The 16,312-nt window shown below is 37.0% G+C and overlaps 1 protein-coding gene across 2 annotated transcripts in view; it reads right to left on the bottom strand.

Moving 5' to 3' along the window:
- Kat60 (katanin p60) overlaps positions 1-14,500 on the bottom strand; it is a 33,845-nt gene extending 19,345 nt beyond the window's left edge. The window contains exons 1-2 of one of the 2 annotated variants that reach the window (XM_074103025.1): positions 14,035-14,500; positions 1,766-1,871 (exon numbers count right to left, since the gene is read on the bottom strand). In XM_074103025.1, the coding sequence (XP_073959126.1) occupies positions 1,766-1,871; positions 14,035-14,226 (298 nt within the window). In that variant the 5' untranslated portion in view covers positions 14,227-14,500. Of the gene's footprint in view, positions 1-1,765; positions 1,872-13,802; positions 13,930-14,034 lie in introns of those variants that run through there. The other variant, XM_074103026.1, reaches the window with a different exon arrangement.
- Between the last annotated feature and the right edge of the window lie 1,812 nt (positions 14,501-16,312).

The following is a 16,312-nucleotide window of genomic DNA, read 5'->3' on the forward strand; positions in this document are numbered from 1 at the left end:
CAGATTTTTTTCTGAATACACACAAGAAAATGTTAAGTTAAGGTCTATTGGATTCGGCTTAAAACTTGACTTGGTTTAAAATTGGCGAGTTTGTCTTTCAAAAACTTCAGACTAATGTCTACTACGTAATACGTAGCGTGGCGCCTTAACAACTCGATTCCCTCGATTGTCTAACTTTTTTACGCGACCTCAGTGATGATAAGTATGGAAAAGGTCAAAAACCGGGTGGAATCTTTTAATAATCAATTTCACTATGATTTCCTTGACAAAAGTATGAGATGTCAACATGACATTAGTAGCACGAAGGTTCCACCCTGGATCAAATCATGATTCAATTTGTTCGACTGTACATTGACTGCGAGGTATCCTGAGACGTGGCTGAGTTATGTCCATTATTCCACTACTGCGAGAGGAGTGGACTCAGAAGTCCGCCTTTGTACAAGTATTTCAAAGTTTGTCAATTGCGTTTTGTTTCTTTTCTTTTGTACAATAAAGAGTTTACATACATACATACAAATATCCGAAAACAAAAAAATCGTTACCCTAGGCCACTGCAATAAATTTATGTATTTTAAAGCATCGAATAAGTTTTATGGTGTAGCTGATGCGTGAAACTTATAATTAGGGCGCGTATTCAAGCTTCTGACGTATTTCCTTGTAAAGTAGGACAAAGTGTAACAAGGTAGGTTTATTAGGGCAACGCCTGCGTGGTCTACTTTCAAAGTATTTGAAATAAGCATAATGCAAGTTTATTTAGCAAATAATTGTATTGTTACAATGTGGATCAACATTTACAGGCGTTATTAGCTTTTTTGCCGATTATTCATAACTAACTAGCTCTTGCCCACCACTTCGTCTGCGTCCCCGGGAACTTTATGCTTTTAAAAAGTAGTCTATGGTAATCTATAGAATACTGAAGCTTTCCATTGGTGAAAGAATTTAGAAATCGCTCTAGTATTTCTAGAGATCATCTACATACACAAAACGAATACCAAACTACCTCTTCGTAAATCGTATGGATTATTTCCTTACTCTACTTATCTAAGAGTGTAAAAATGTTTATAGGCGATATTATCGCTACACAGTATGAGTGATGAATGACTTCACGTTTTACGCTAAAAAAGCATACGTAAATTTGGCCCAATTTCAAGAGGAATTACGTCGCCCATATATAATTTTGCATATAGTTGTGAAACTGTGATTGTGTTAAGTCCTATTAACCACAAAGAACTACATTACAATACAATTCGCATAGGTTCCTCTGAACAAAGTAAACTGTGCAAACGCTTACAAAACTAACCGAATTCAGATATTTACGTAGATAAAGTTACGCAATTACAATTGTTCTGGACCGAATACTTGAAGTATCCAGTGGTTAAATTTACATTAACGTAATTGAACATCATTGTTTAGTTGGTGTCACACCAAATCCATAAATGAAATCGAAGCTTTAAGAATTTTATGCATTGATTTAACTCTCAAAAGAAACTTCATAATCTTTGCAATTTACTAACAATAAATAAAGTTGATTGCAAGCACCAATAGGAAAGCTACCACGCTCAGTGCATTCATGTCGACTGAACCGGACAGAATCCAAAACCATATATTTTTTACATTATTGCAATAGCACTTATAAATTTTTTCTATCGCCATTCTGTTTAGCAGTGAGTGTCTTGAGCCGTGCATAACACAACATGCCAAACGGCGTGTTTGTATTAACTATTACAAGTGCTACATAAAATATAAAGATCAATAGTGAACTTACTGCCAGTCATAGGCGTGATGGCTTTCTCTCCTTCATGCTGGAACATCTGTAACGTTGCCACTGTCGACTTCAGCTGTTCATATTCCCTCGCCATTTGTTTTTGAACCTGAAACAATAAAAAAAAAATATATTTCGATGTCAACGTGGTCGTAACTAAAGTGACCATAACCGTTCTATCTCAGTAAATACAGGTTATTCCTAACTATAAATATGGAAGCGCTGGCCTGTTTTCCCGCCGGAGGAAAACCACAATACCTATCGTTTATGGGAGTCATTAGACAAAGCATCTCTTTCATAAAAGCCCATAGGTACAGAATAAATGGAATCATATTCGAATCAAATAGTTAAGCCACTATATTTGAAACGTTTAGGTAATTAACTAATGTAAACAAACTTCAGCTGCCAGATTTGGTACCATCAGCCAAATAAGTGGTCTATCAATTTTTAAACAAGTTCCTATCAAGTGATTATGTCGCTAAAGTCGAACGTTCAAAGTGACAGACACGTCTGTTGGCATTATTATTTTGTGACATGCAAACTATTATCATTATTATCAACTATAGGGTGGTAAACCATATATTTGGCTGATGGTACATTCAAGGATTTTAAACATTTTACTTATATACATACATACTTAATAATACTTATATACATTTTGCTTTCGTTGTACCTAATATAAACTAGAGTAGTGTATTTCAATACAGAAATATAAATGTTTAGATAGTTTAATGGAGGAATTTCAATATTTAAGACACCAATTGACGTTGTTTTGTTTACATTTAGTTTAATAAGAAAGAAAAAGAAAGAAAGAAAGAAAGAAAAAGTTTATTTTGGCTCCAAAAATGTACCACCTAAAACTAAGACTAGAACTAGCACTAAAACTATGTTTGTACGTTTTCATTAATATCTATCCAAACTAAGTATAGGTACCATTATACCATTTTCAATAGGTACCTAATACCTACATGATGGCTGATGGAAAACAGCTGTTAAGCTATTTTCGTAACTTTAATTGTAAATGCATCCGATAAAGATTTTACAACGTGTTAACCTCAGACACCCCAAAAATATTTTTTTAAGTTAGTTGATTGCATTTATTTTTGAATAACTTCATTATTTTGACGACTGGATGGCCAAGTGGTTAGAGAACCTGACTACGAAGCTTGAGGTCCCGGGTTCGATTCGGCCGGGGCAGACATTTGTGTGAATAATACGAATGTTTGTTCTCGGATCTTGGATATTTAATATGTATTTAAGTAAGTATTTATCTATATAAGTATGTTTATCCGTTGCCTAGTATCCATAATACAAGCTTTGCTTAGTTTGGGACTAGGTAAATTGGTGTCATGTGTCCCATGATATTTATTTATTATTTAAAAAGATATTCGTGTTTTTTGCTAAGTCAGTAATTCTACTTCATTTCTAACTCTACACTAATAATTTTTATTTGTCAGTTGCGCTTTGACGTATTTAGACGAAAATCACACATTGACAGAAAAACGGCCAGTTATCGAAATTGTAGTGTAGTACTGTAACTGTTGCAGTCGTAATTTTCAGACTGGGCACAATAAAAAAAAGATTTAAAAACACAAACACAACTAATTTAAAACAGTGTAATCGATTCTACTCTCGATTCTGAGCTAACTACTCTCTGGTTTTCAGTTATTTAATGAACACCTTTTATATTAGTCATCAGATGATTGTATGGAATCAGGGCAATTAAATTTGTAAATTATTATTCGTGCTTTTATGTTTCAAACAACAGGTCATTGTCTTCTGGATACTCTGGAAGATACCCATCTTTGTATGCCAAACGGTCAGTAAATCTTGAATGTAAGACATGGACAGAACAGAGAAAGTGGACAAGTTTGCAATTGAGGATGTTCACTCAAGAGAAACTTGAATCGTGCAAGTACCGGTTCATAAGTTATCACGCGATAAAAAGGGCTATTACGACCAACTCGAGGTTCTAGAATAAACAAATGTTACAAAGTTAAACTTAGTTCAAGTGAAACTACGTCTAACGACACTTGTAAATAGAAAACGAATGGCACTATAGATTCAGAAGCAAAGAAGAATTAGTTGAAATTTTCCGGTCCAGTGAAGGGACAGTTACAGTTAACAACAATATGACAAAATTTAGAGTGAACTGTAAATCATTTTACAACCACGTTGCGTACATAATTTAACGAGCGTGCGACGCTGTCACTAACGTTTTCATTCATAAACAACCTACTTCGGATGCAAGAAACAATTTTAACTTCAGCACAGTAGGCAATAAAATTTAACGATATTTGTCTTAAAAATATGCTTGCCGCAGTAAAGAATGTTTTACGCCAGTTGGAAAAGCTAATGATTTATTGACAAATGTCGACAGAACACGAGACACAGCGAGTGACACCTACCTAGATACATGAACAATTTCTTCCTTCACCAAGTACGCACAAAAGTGAAATTCGATCTCCCACACCGATTAGCACACAATGATCTCAAAGGCAAACAATAAAAACATTCCCACACAAAATCTTATCCGTTGTGTAATATGAATATTCGACTAGAATCTCACTCACTCACTCACTGAATTCATCAGCTAAGCTTTAACCAAATGATCTGTGAATGCGAACACTCGCCCAAATTCACGTGTAAATCGATGTCGAAGCTCACGAAAGTAATCGAGGTGTTTCACTGAAGCAACCACCCCAAATGCGTCACAGCACTAATGATACACTTTATAGGCAGGTTCAACGACCCGGTTCGCGGCATCAACACTTGGGAACCGAACAGTGACATGCATGACAATATAAAACGACTGTGACGGACGAACGACAAAAGAACAAATGCTTGGCGGGCATCCAGCCACTGAATTAGACTAGGTGACCTAAACCGACTCAAAGCCTACCGCCTCTTCAAGCACAATAAACCGCACCGTGAATTAACTCTAGCGAAACTAAGGACTAAATATACTAAGCATAAGTAAAGGATTTTATTACGCGTGTCATATGAATGGGTATAATTTAGTGCTAATATCGCGCGAATTATAACTAACTATGTTGTGAAGCCGGGTACCGACATGTCTCGCTGACTCGCCGGCTAAATGCTAATAAGCTGACTAATGAGCGAATCCAAAGCTTTTTAGCTGATGCTGCATATCTATTTTCAGATTACAGCGTAGTGAGAGTAAAAAAAACTATTATATGAGAGTTTTTTTGTGATTATCATCATAAGATGACAGTCTTCCGACCAAGCAAATACTAGGACGAAGATTACAATTAACGCTAGAATGCTACCAATTCCAATGCATGCGATGGCGCGTGTGGAACCAAATGTCTACGTCTTGGTACTGTAGTGGACGGACGGTCCACTAGCTTAAGGGCAACACACACAGAAAGCGTGCGCGGGTCGGGTCGTGTCCGCCGCGTGAGCCGCGCGGTTCATTGTATTCACACAGAGAGCGGGTCGGACCTGCGACGGGCCCGCGGCGGCTATCAATGTTGCCAGTTTAGTGACTTAGTCCCTAGAAGTGACGACTTTTGCTTAAATCTTAGCGACCGCAAAAAGTTTTGACGACAGAAATGGTTTAGGTATCTGGCGACTTTTGGAGTACAAATTAAAACAGTTCTAGAACCAATAATAGATACGACATTTTTGTCAACTCGACACAGAATTATACAGTGCCGCGAGATATATGTGGAAAACGACAAACGCGCTTGCGCACCAAGGTCAAACTTTATTTACTTACTTAATTAAATCCAATTTATGTAATGATGGGATGGATGAAATTTTTAAAAGTGGCTGATTTTTTTTATAGTCAGGAATAAGCTTATACTAGTCAGTGGAAAAAATAACAGATTTTTCTGTAGTACCTACCAATTAATTATAAAAATAAAATAAATAAATTTTATTCTCGCCTAAATGAACTAGCTACTGCGCATGAATACGGTTTTTAGGGTTCCGTAGCCAAAATGGCAAAAACGGAACCCTTATAGTTTCGCCATGTCTGTCTGTCTGTCAGTCTGTCTGTCCGTCCGCGGCTTTGCTCAGGGACTATCAATGCTTCAAAGCTGTAATTTTACATAGATATACTTATTATGAAAACTATCCCAACAAAATGGTACAATGAAAAATTTAAAAATTTTTTTTTGGGTACCTCCCATAGTCTCATCCAACCCTATAGTGTAGGGTCTTTTAAATTAAAAGCATTAGGGGGTTACTAAGAGGATTTTTCGATTCAGTATTTTTTATGCGAAATATTCAAATTTAAAGTAAACATTTTCATTAAAAACGAGTTTTAGGGGTTTTTAACTTAAGCTTTAGGGATAAATATTTTTGAGAGTTGGTAACACTGCGCTCGGCTCGCGCTGTTTGTGACGACGGGCGACGGGCGCGGGCCCGCGCACGACCCGCGCCCGCGCCCGCGTTCTGTGTGAAGCCGTCCATATACCGCCATGCAAATACGCCCGTCGCGGGCCCGCGCACGACCCGCGCCCGCTCTCTGTGTGTGTTGCCCTTTAATATTTCCCTATTTTATTAAGAAAAACACTTCGTTATTATCTTTTTATATATATTTCAAGTTCACGTTACTACGTTGGCAGCTAGAACACAAGTCATCTGTTTAACACCCTTGCGTCCGTTTCCTATTATTATTCAAAAACAGAACTATGCTGCCAGCATCTAATCAACGGACACAAGAGGTTAGTACAGTACTGTCCAAAACGTCGCAGAATGGTTGCGAATGTTGCTTATTAATATGAATCCAATTATAAGGTACGCCCAGACAGAAAGGGGCACGACTGATTGGATAGCGTTTTTACAGACATTCCTCGTAATATCTAATTGTTCCGCGTTCCACATGATTACCCAGTGATGAAACTAGATGATTAAAACATCGCCTTTGCGTGAGCATGATAATATGCAAATCCAGCGGCTGAAGAACGGCGGCGGCGGCGGGTATAAGTGAGTTAGTAAAAGTGTAACAATTTAATTACACCCTAGCATTGGTATTTAGTCGCGGACTGCTGCATTATCGCCAGTAAGATGTTGGAAATTTTACGATATGACTTGATAGACTCATAAAAACTTCGACTAAACCCCGCGGTTTCAAATATGAACAATATGAGTGTTTACTATCTAAGTCTAGATTATAGACCAATTAAGTAAGTACCTATAGTTTCAAGTACAGTCAGCAGCAGATTGATATACCTGCTTCTAAAGATGTACTTACTACTACGCTAGAGTTTACTGTCTAGAAAGAGCTTGAACTTGTCTAGATGTTTTTGAATTATTTTTCCACTTAATGTTCATCTTTTGATCTAGATTGCACTGGGGGTCTATACCGAAATTCGAAGTAGGTACGTATCATACCGTTCCTCTTACTCTCCTATTAGACACTATGAGCGTGAGCGGGACGGGCACGATACGAAGCTAGAATTTTGAAACTCTGTATAAGACCTTTAGTTATTTAGTTAAGAGACCTCGTCACCGTCCTGTAGAGAAGCCAACGCACGAGGATTATTGTAAATGCTTCAGCTGTTCGCTGTACCGGACACGAACTCAATTTTGTAACTTTAATAACCACTAAGACGAAGGTTTAGCGGAAACGGAAAGATAACCAGTGTTTTACATTGAGATGAACTCTATAATTTCTCGACAAGTACGGGTTTAGTCATTGAAAGTTCGTTTTGATGTTAGTAGTCTCGTAATTTGTGGAGAATTGAGAACGAAAAGCGTTACAACCAGACTTTACGATAGGTACACTTAAAATATTTCGTGACAGATGTATTCAGGTCAAGACATTTATAAAAAAAATTCGTGGAAACAGTTACATAAAAGCTATCGCTCTAGTACAGTGTGGGTCCTTTTAACTATATGACTCAAATATATATTTAGCAAGGTTTAGGATTGTAGTTAACCACCATTACCATAAACCTGTCTAGTTTACAAGTCAGTTTATGGAAGAATATTAACTTGTACAACAATTCATACTGTGCATATATATTTTAGACTCTATAGCCCGATACATAAAATGTAATAAATATAGAGGCTGTTACGCGATAACGTAACATAGGTGCACGAACGTGAATAATTCAATCAAGAGTAGATAAGGTCTAGAATCCGTGATAGGGTAATACTTTTATCTCCATACTAACTAGCGTTCCTACGTGACTAGAAATCGTAGTCCCTTTGTTGGTAAACGTCAATAAAATAACCTTATGTTCGTCAAGGAGTAGTATTCGTATTCGGTCATTTAAATTTACATTTTATTATGTATGTGGCATTGAACATTGTACTTAAACTATTCGATAATTTTATTTAATTTTAATGAAATAACTCATGCATAAAAACGTCATGCGAGATGGACGGACTAATTGAAAAAGTGGAGGTAGCCGATAGCGCTTTATGATGTGCGGTCGTGGCGTGGTGCTCAAAAAATCTTTACTTACATTCTTCTTTTAGAAAGGCATCAGTCGTAATTGCAAGATTATTTTGAGCAATACAACACCGTCAACGTCATCCACTTCTACACATGCAACTCAAACCATGCCATTTTTTTGAGAAATAATTGTGTCTGAATGCGTCGAAGTCGCAATGGAAATCATGCTTGAAATAGGTAGTTTTTCAAAGTGAAATAACTTATGGCTTTTGTTTGGAGTACGCAATCAATCAATAAAATAAGTCCATATTAGACATTAACATCTATGTACCTTACGGCACATATTAGACATAAATTTCAGAAAGGAAACAAAAATAAAACATGACCCTTTTTGGCTGACGAAACTGTCTTATTCAACTGATTCAATATCACGTCAGTAACTTGAACCAGTGACCTCCCAGTCGTTTAATTATATGTCACCATAACTGGGCCAGTCTGCTTTCACAAATAAAGGCTAAAGCAATGTCATTACAGCTGCTACATTTTGCAAGGAGTCAATACAGCGAAACAACTACACACCGTTACAGCTTCTACGAACGTCATCCCTACTTAAGAACTTGTCTGACGTCCACTTAAATCCCGTTAGGCTAGTTCTAAGAAAAGTTTCTTCTATACTAGTTTCAATACTACCTTTTCTAACTAATAAGTATCAGCAAATGCCTCATGGCCTTATGGAGATACAGCGGAATAGAAAAGCATCACCGCCATATTCAAGGTCTAAGCGCTTGGTTCATGGCGACTGTGTAGCGATGTAAGCGCGTTGCGCGTATGCCACAGCATCGCAACATTGGCCTTTGTAAGAGGACTGGTTCGCGACTGAATCGGTATTGTATCACCTCTGCAATATTGCAAAAACCGCCTTTGAACTGCGCACAATAAAGTTAAAAACTTGGATTTTTACTGATTTTTGAGATGACTGTCGTGCTAATGTTCAGTCGATCACGCGAATGACCAAAGCAATGACTTCTCGACATGGGTCATCCTGGTTTAAATCTCAGAATTTGTTGAATTTCTACTGGGCCGGCGATACGATACAGTGATCTGATATAAGTAACAAACCGTTCCAAAATTGACAAGGCCTTACTATAATTTTCTTTATTCTACATGTATCTTATAAAGGCTCCAGTTGTTAAAGCGTCAATAGTTCCTTCTTCAAAGCCTTAAAGGATAACCTTCGTAAAACGTCGATAGCACCAAAATTCCGAAAAGGTTTCTTTATAACTTTGTTATTTGTACAGGTAGCTTAAAATTGTTTTTCTATTCGATAACAGGCATTGTGTAGTTTTAACTTATAAAACATATACAAAATAGTCAAATACCGTATTGTGTAATTTTTCTGGAAAGTTTTCCGAAGTTAATGGAACTTTTACACGTTGTTTGGGGGTAGTTACACTAAAAAGACTACCCTAATTTTTCGACCCCGAGGACCTTGTGCTAACTAAGGGGGTACAAAAAACTCAGTTCTCATACTTTTTTCAGTCTTTCGCTTTTGATTTCTTAAACTAAGCACATTTTGTGTACAATTTTAAGAGAAAAAAGTTGTCCTATGTGTTTATTTAGGTTGTAATTTAAATGTGTGTCAAATTTCTGCACGATTGAGTAAGTAATATTATCTATTTCAGTGGTGTAGCTCGCCGGTTCAGGTGCCTTACGCGAGTTAAAAGAGGGCACCACAATCAGCTTGCCCTGTATGCTGATATTGGTAAAGAATATTGTGTGTATCTACATACAAGGACCGGTATTGTCTGTATCTACTGGCACTGAGTCACACGGCCGCGTCAGTTATTGCTCTTTTTGTTTGACATAAATTTCTCCGTGGTACAGACACATAATCTCCGAGCAAAGTAATCTTACTCATACAATCTTGATCCGTTACTCGGTGACTCATGAGAGAGAATTACGAAGCTGATTAATGATTTATTTTTACATTTACTGTTAATTGGATGCAGGATTTCAGCGACTCTAATGCAGTGTTCTTCAAACTTTTCCAGGACGCGGCCCCTTGGTTTGAAAAATATTTGGCGACACCCTGCTTACCTCCACTTACAGTTATTTGTATTATCTTACATTGATATGTTTTGCGAATATCGTGTTTTGCGAATATGATGTTTTGCGAATATCATGTTCAGCGACGGAAGGATACAAACATTGAATAATCATACACAAACCGGGGAGAGTATTTTAAAGATACTGCGACCCCCTTGAGGGGCATCCGCGACCAGGGGCATCTGAGGCCAGCCAGATGCCTTATTGTCTAACGTATTTTGAGTCACAATCGCTTTCATCACCTCTTTCTCTCAAATGATACAGGATAAGGGTATATCCGCGCGTTTGACAATACGGCCTCTGGGTTTGAAATCAGTATCAAAAATAACTGAATACAGGCTTGCGCTAATTACCGGTACCGTAGGTACAGGTAATTTTGGTACTAGTGCTTGAATCTACGTAAAAATACCAGTACTTAACCAGTATAGGTATACCAGGTAACATAGCTTTGTGTCGCTATCACAAGTTCAGTTCAGAAGCAAATACATTAGATTAGATCTATACAGCAATGTCTTGGAGATATAGATCCAATGAATTCCATCCTGCACGATTTTATAAGTTGCATTTATGCCGTCAACATCGATGCCCTGGTACCTAAATAAGAATTGAATTACAATGTCGATAATGTAATGTTACCTACGACTGTTTTTCGCGCAGTAGCAATAGATAGTGCTTCATGTTTTATGGTCAGCTACGCCATCACACCGACGGCGGGCGCGGGCGCGGGTCGGGCTCGGGAGCGTCCATATACCGCCATGTAAATACGCCCGTCGCGGGCCCGCGCACGACCCGCACCCGTCTGTTGGGCTATAACACAGCACAGCACATCCCTGGTGGAAACAGCTGAGCGGAGCGAGGCGAGGGTAAATGAAGCGTTTCTATTGTTTTTTTTTTCTATTGGTTTGGGCAAATATTTTAGTGCATACAAATGAGTTTTTTATTTATTGTAGGGGTAATTATAAGTTTGTAAGTTTACATACCTGGTTAAAAAGCACTAAGGATCAACAAAAAGCAAAGTTACTTCTCTTAATGTTGACTTGACACATAGTAAGAGAATGTCATGTGTGGGCTTGCAGTGATTCAGTACCTAGTAGCATTGACCCCAGTGATCACTGTCAGTCATATTTTCATTGCAAATTATTAAACTTCAAGTGGCTAAATCAAGAAGAGGCATGAAGTTTGTGTTTAAAGTTTTCACATTAAACGGATGTCATTGGTAAAAATAGATGATGATGATCCATCTTAAAATAGTGGTGATTAAGTTGGTTATTTTATGCCTTGCCAGGAAAGAAAATAATCAGTTTTATTAACCTAACTATTGATGATATGTATGTATAATATCTATCCTATTTAGAAAACTGCTATAGGACTCAGACATAATTAAGCTAAGACACAGACTTGCAAGGACAAATATTTTTGTCTGCTTCAAGCAACCAATTTGATAGATCACTTGTTGGTATCCAATTGTGCTGAAATATGGCAAACTTATATAGGTATGATGATGAGACAAGACAATGATTTGGCAGTGAAATCCAAGGGAGGGAAATCTGTAGCGCTTATTGAAATTCAGTGTGTATAGCCAGCAAAACTTACTATGAGCAAAAGCTTAAATTTATTAAAAATGAAGATTATTCAATAACATACTTATATAGCAAAGCAGGGATGTAACAGAAGCGGTTTTATCGGAAACAGATGTTTTCAATTTAGTTTATCGGAACCAGAAACAGAATCGGAACCAAAAACGGAATTAGCATTTGGAGCCCAAGTGATAGGTGGACGAGCGTTGCGTGTTTGTATTTGATGTACGCCGCTCAGATCCCACCGCCGCACTAAGAATTGACATCCAATAATTCCGGAAGTAATTCCGTTTCAAAGGTATCGGAACCCGAACCGAAACGGAAGTGTAATACCAAATAGAAGTTCCGACTTAACGGAAACGGAACTGGAGCTCCGTAACATCCCTGACTTTCTGTCTACCTTAACATTATCAAATTTTACCAAGCTGTTAAGTTGCTAAGTTCGGTCAAATCATTCAAATTAAGTTTAACCCACATCCAGTGGAAGAACTGACTTGAAATTTGTTACACATTTGTTAATGTAAACATCACGACTCATGGCATTGGGGTAGCATTTGAAGTTTCTGAAAGACTAGTGATGTGACAATGTTTTTCTGTATGAGGTGACCAAACGAAACCAATTACAAAAGTATTTTCAATCATTGAATAGATGACATTCATGATAGATAATTAACATTTGATGCAATGTTTTAGAAGTAATATTATATATTTGAGAAAATACACTTAGTGTAAGAAAATAATCTTTTGAGTTCGACTGACGTGATGGGTAAAAGCATTAGCATTCTTCTGTAATGTGGCAGCATATTTTTGCTGATGTTCTCTTTGTTTCAATTTAATTCAATTCATATTTTTATTGTATGTTGGATATTTGATATTACTTTTACCTTTTGATAATCACGTTTACCTTTTGGTCACAGTATCAGTAATGAAAGCGACCTTTCAAAATTAAAAATAGTCTAAAGACACTTGTCGTTTTAGTTTGTTTGTCTCATCACTAGTGCTACCAAATTGCCACAAGTCGCCGATGTATAGTAACATGTAAGTTGGATAACTATGCTAGTTCAGCCAGCAAAAAAAAGCTTGTATTAGAAATGAAAAAAAAAAAATCTAATTTAAGTTACCGAATGAGAACACCATAAAAAATATTCAAAATAATTTTAGCCATTACAGTATAAAGTCTCAATTACAATTTAAAAAAAAAGTAGGTGTTAAATTATGTAGAATATTTGCACCACAATATCAATATGATCTCATGATCAATTCATAATTCGCTGTACTTAGTATTTCTTGAAAAGAAAACTAAGATATCCTATATCAAAGAGGTCTTTGTGGTTATTGACAAATGATACACAGGATGTTATCATTTTATCACACACAAAAGACTGTTTGTAAATACTGGTTATTCAACTTCAACTTCAAATTGGAATTCATTAAAAAGGTATTGCGCTGTGAGTCCTGTTAAAATGTATGAATCATTCTTTTTATTATTTCATCTTTGTCTCATCTGTAATAAAACCAAATGTATTGTTAGTTAACCCGTTGCGCAACTAAGCCCTATAAAACCCTATGTTAAAAGGTGATCAAAACTAATGCCAAAAATTGGCAAATCATGAATAGTTACTTTTAAGAAATGTCACTGGATTATGTTATTAGGGTTCATTTTATACTGAAAGTTACAGAGTAATACAATACTGAGACATAAATTAATGCTAATAGATAGATACTTATAGCAATCAAATAATTTTAATTGAAAATTTGAACTTGAAAAAAATTAGTTGTAATATTCACTACTTTTTAAACTTGCCCGGTTTATTGTAATATCTTGATTGTATTAAAATGACAAAATTATACTTTGATTGATATGCACACAAAAGTAAGATTGTATTTTGTGGATGAATTATTAAATTTTGTTTATCACAACTGGCACTTTTTATTGTAAGAAAATCTTAAAAAAGATAAGCTTAAGTAAAAAAAAAAAAAACACCTTGATTGTAGGTATTCCTATGTCGTCACTTGACTCGCTCCACCTGTTACACTTGGTTGCCATAAAAATAGGCAAACAAACATTTACGTACACTTGTCGGCCTTCCGCCTTCCACGAGCTTTAAAATTAGCACTGCTTATCGTAAAAGGTAATGTCACCTACTTCAAGGCAAACAACATTGAGCTACACCGAACGGAAACTGAATTTGAAATGGGAAGAGGGTCAAACTCACCAACTGCCACTTGGATTTGCGTGTGGGGTCTGCAATAGTCACCAACAGTCTATGTATCATCTGAATCGTGCCTTCATAATACACCAGCGCTGACTCGTAGTTACCCGTGAGGGCCATCTCTCGAGCCAGCTTGGTGTTCTCGCAAATTTCGCCAACAGAAACTGCCATTATTGTCATTCCCGCTGCGTACATGTAACGATTCCTTCACGAAAATTTTATAAACTTCGGAGACCTCTACTCTAAGTGAGATCGCGTGTGACATCCACCGAGGCTCCTAATACACTTTTCATTTTAACACCGAATCCCATCCGAATAGCATTGAAATTTTGCGTTTGTGCAACTGCAGAACAGTATGCTGTTCTTATTTATTACATTTATATTAGTTTTTATTTTTTTTTGACAAAACAAACTTATCAATTTCTTTCGACGACGGCTACACACGCACACAACCGAACGAATACTTCACATTCGGTGTCAGTCAATATTGCCAACATTAAGTTTCTAACTAGAAATAACCAATCACAGAAATTTAAAGTTTGTTGAAGAATGGTGGTGCACTGTAGTAAGAATGTTCTCAATTACGACGTTTTATTGTTAGAATTCGATCGATTATCACTAATCGATTCTTGAATACTTATCTCTGGCAGGTGATCGTTAAAGACTTGGCGGAAAAGTTCAAAATAGCCATTAAATGCAGTAAAAAAGATTTAATTTTTCTTTTTTATTCAGCTTAATTTAATTTTATCACACAGTTCATTCTTCTATTCTATTATTTTGGCGGGAACATTGTTGAAATCAACTTACACACCATCGTGCGTCAGTCCGCAGACAGTTTTTGGCATCACGTTACTGGCTCAGAGTTGGTTCTGTATCGAGCGATGAAACTATTGAACTCCTGCAGCAGTTGTCTGGGCAGTGCGAACTTAGTTATTGGACCAACAAAGCAAAGCCAATGCTTGTCGCGGTGAACAATTTTTTTAGAGAGGTAGATATGCATAGAGCTCCCATATTGGATATGTATACAATTGGTATATGGGTATCATATATTGACATTCAGGCTTGTGTTAAATGTTTTGTAGATAGTGTAAGCAAACCAAAACGAAGTGTACCAATTGATTGCCTTAAGAATAATGTCATCCAAATGATGGTTCAAGAATATGATGGATTCTATAAATTGTTTACAGATGGATCCAGAGTATGGGGGTTGGGGCTGCATTTTTTGATCCACAGTTGAACATCTCTAAGCAATTTAATTTGGATTCTAGAATCTGTATAATGAGAGCAGAGCTAATTGCCATATATGAAGCTCTTTTATATGCTCAGACTATTGAAAAGAGCAAGGTAGTTATACTTTCGGATTCGAGAAGTGCACTTCAACACCTGGCTCAGTGTGTCTCGGGTTCCCGAGGTATGCGGTAGCCTATGATGTCATAAAACTTATATATTTCTTGCAATGTAACCACACCCAAATTGTTTTGCAATGGATTCCATCTCATGTGGGGGTAGCTGGTAACGAGCGGGCAGATAGATTGGCTAGCCTGGCTGTCACAGGGGGATTGATTGTGTTTCTAAGCCATATGGTACTGAATTAGTGCAATTGGCTAAAGAGGAGTGCGTTTCCAAATGGCAGGAACTTTTTAGTGCAGCATCGTTGACAAAGGGCATTTGGTATGGTACCATGCAGAATAAGGTATTTAAAGTTCCCTGGTTTGATTGTGCCGGCCTTTCCAGGGGCCTTCTTGTGTCAGCACTACGTGTTCGATCTGGTCACATTCCACTTAATTGTTTTTTGCATTTGATGAGAGTTGTGCAATCACCTTTGTGTATGGGATGTGATAAGACTGAAGACCTTATTCACTTTCTTGTGGAATGTGATCAGAATAAGGAGATCAGAGTCAGGTATTTGGATGGTATGGGCTTGTTTAATGGAGGTGTAAATGTAATTCTCAGTCGACCGCTTTCAGAAGAAGCGACGCGAATTTACAGATTCATTAGATGGGTCTTTGCATCCAGAGACGTGGTTTCAGTGCAAGGGAGAGTGTAATATCTGTCTGTAGTGTGGTGTATATATCTGAGGCTCCCCATGAGGCTGACATAGTCACATTTGGTGTGCTAAAGCCTCGTTAAAATATCAGAAGGAAAAAAAAAAAAAACTTACACACCAAGTAAAAAAAACACAGAGCAGGAAAAACAAATCGAAACAACGTAACTTTGTTTGCTGAAGGAGGAGCAATACATGGCCTTGCACCTTCTAACTTTCAGTACAGCTGTATAATAA

This window comes from Choristoneura fumiferana, chromosome 20, assembly GCF_025370935.1.
Source record: "Choristoneura fumiferana chromosome 20, NRCan_CFum_1, whole genome shotgun sequence".
Classification (NCBI taxonomy): domain Eukaryota; kingdom Metazoa; phylum Arthropoda; class Insecta; order Lepidoptera; family Tortricidae; genus Choristoneura; species Choristoneura fumiferana.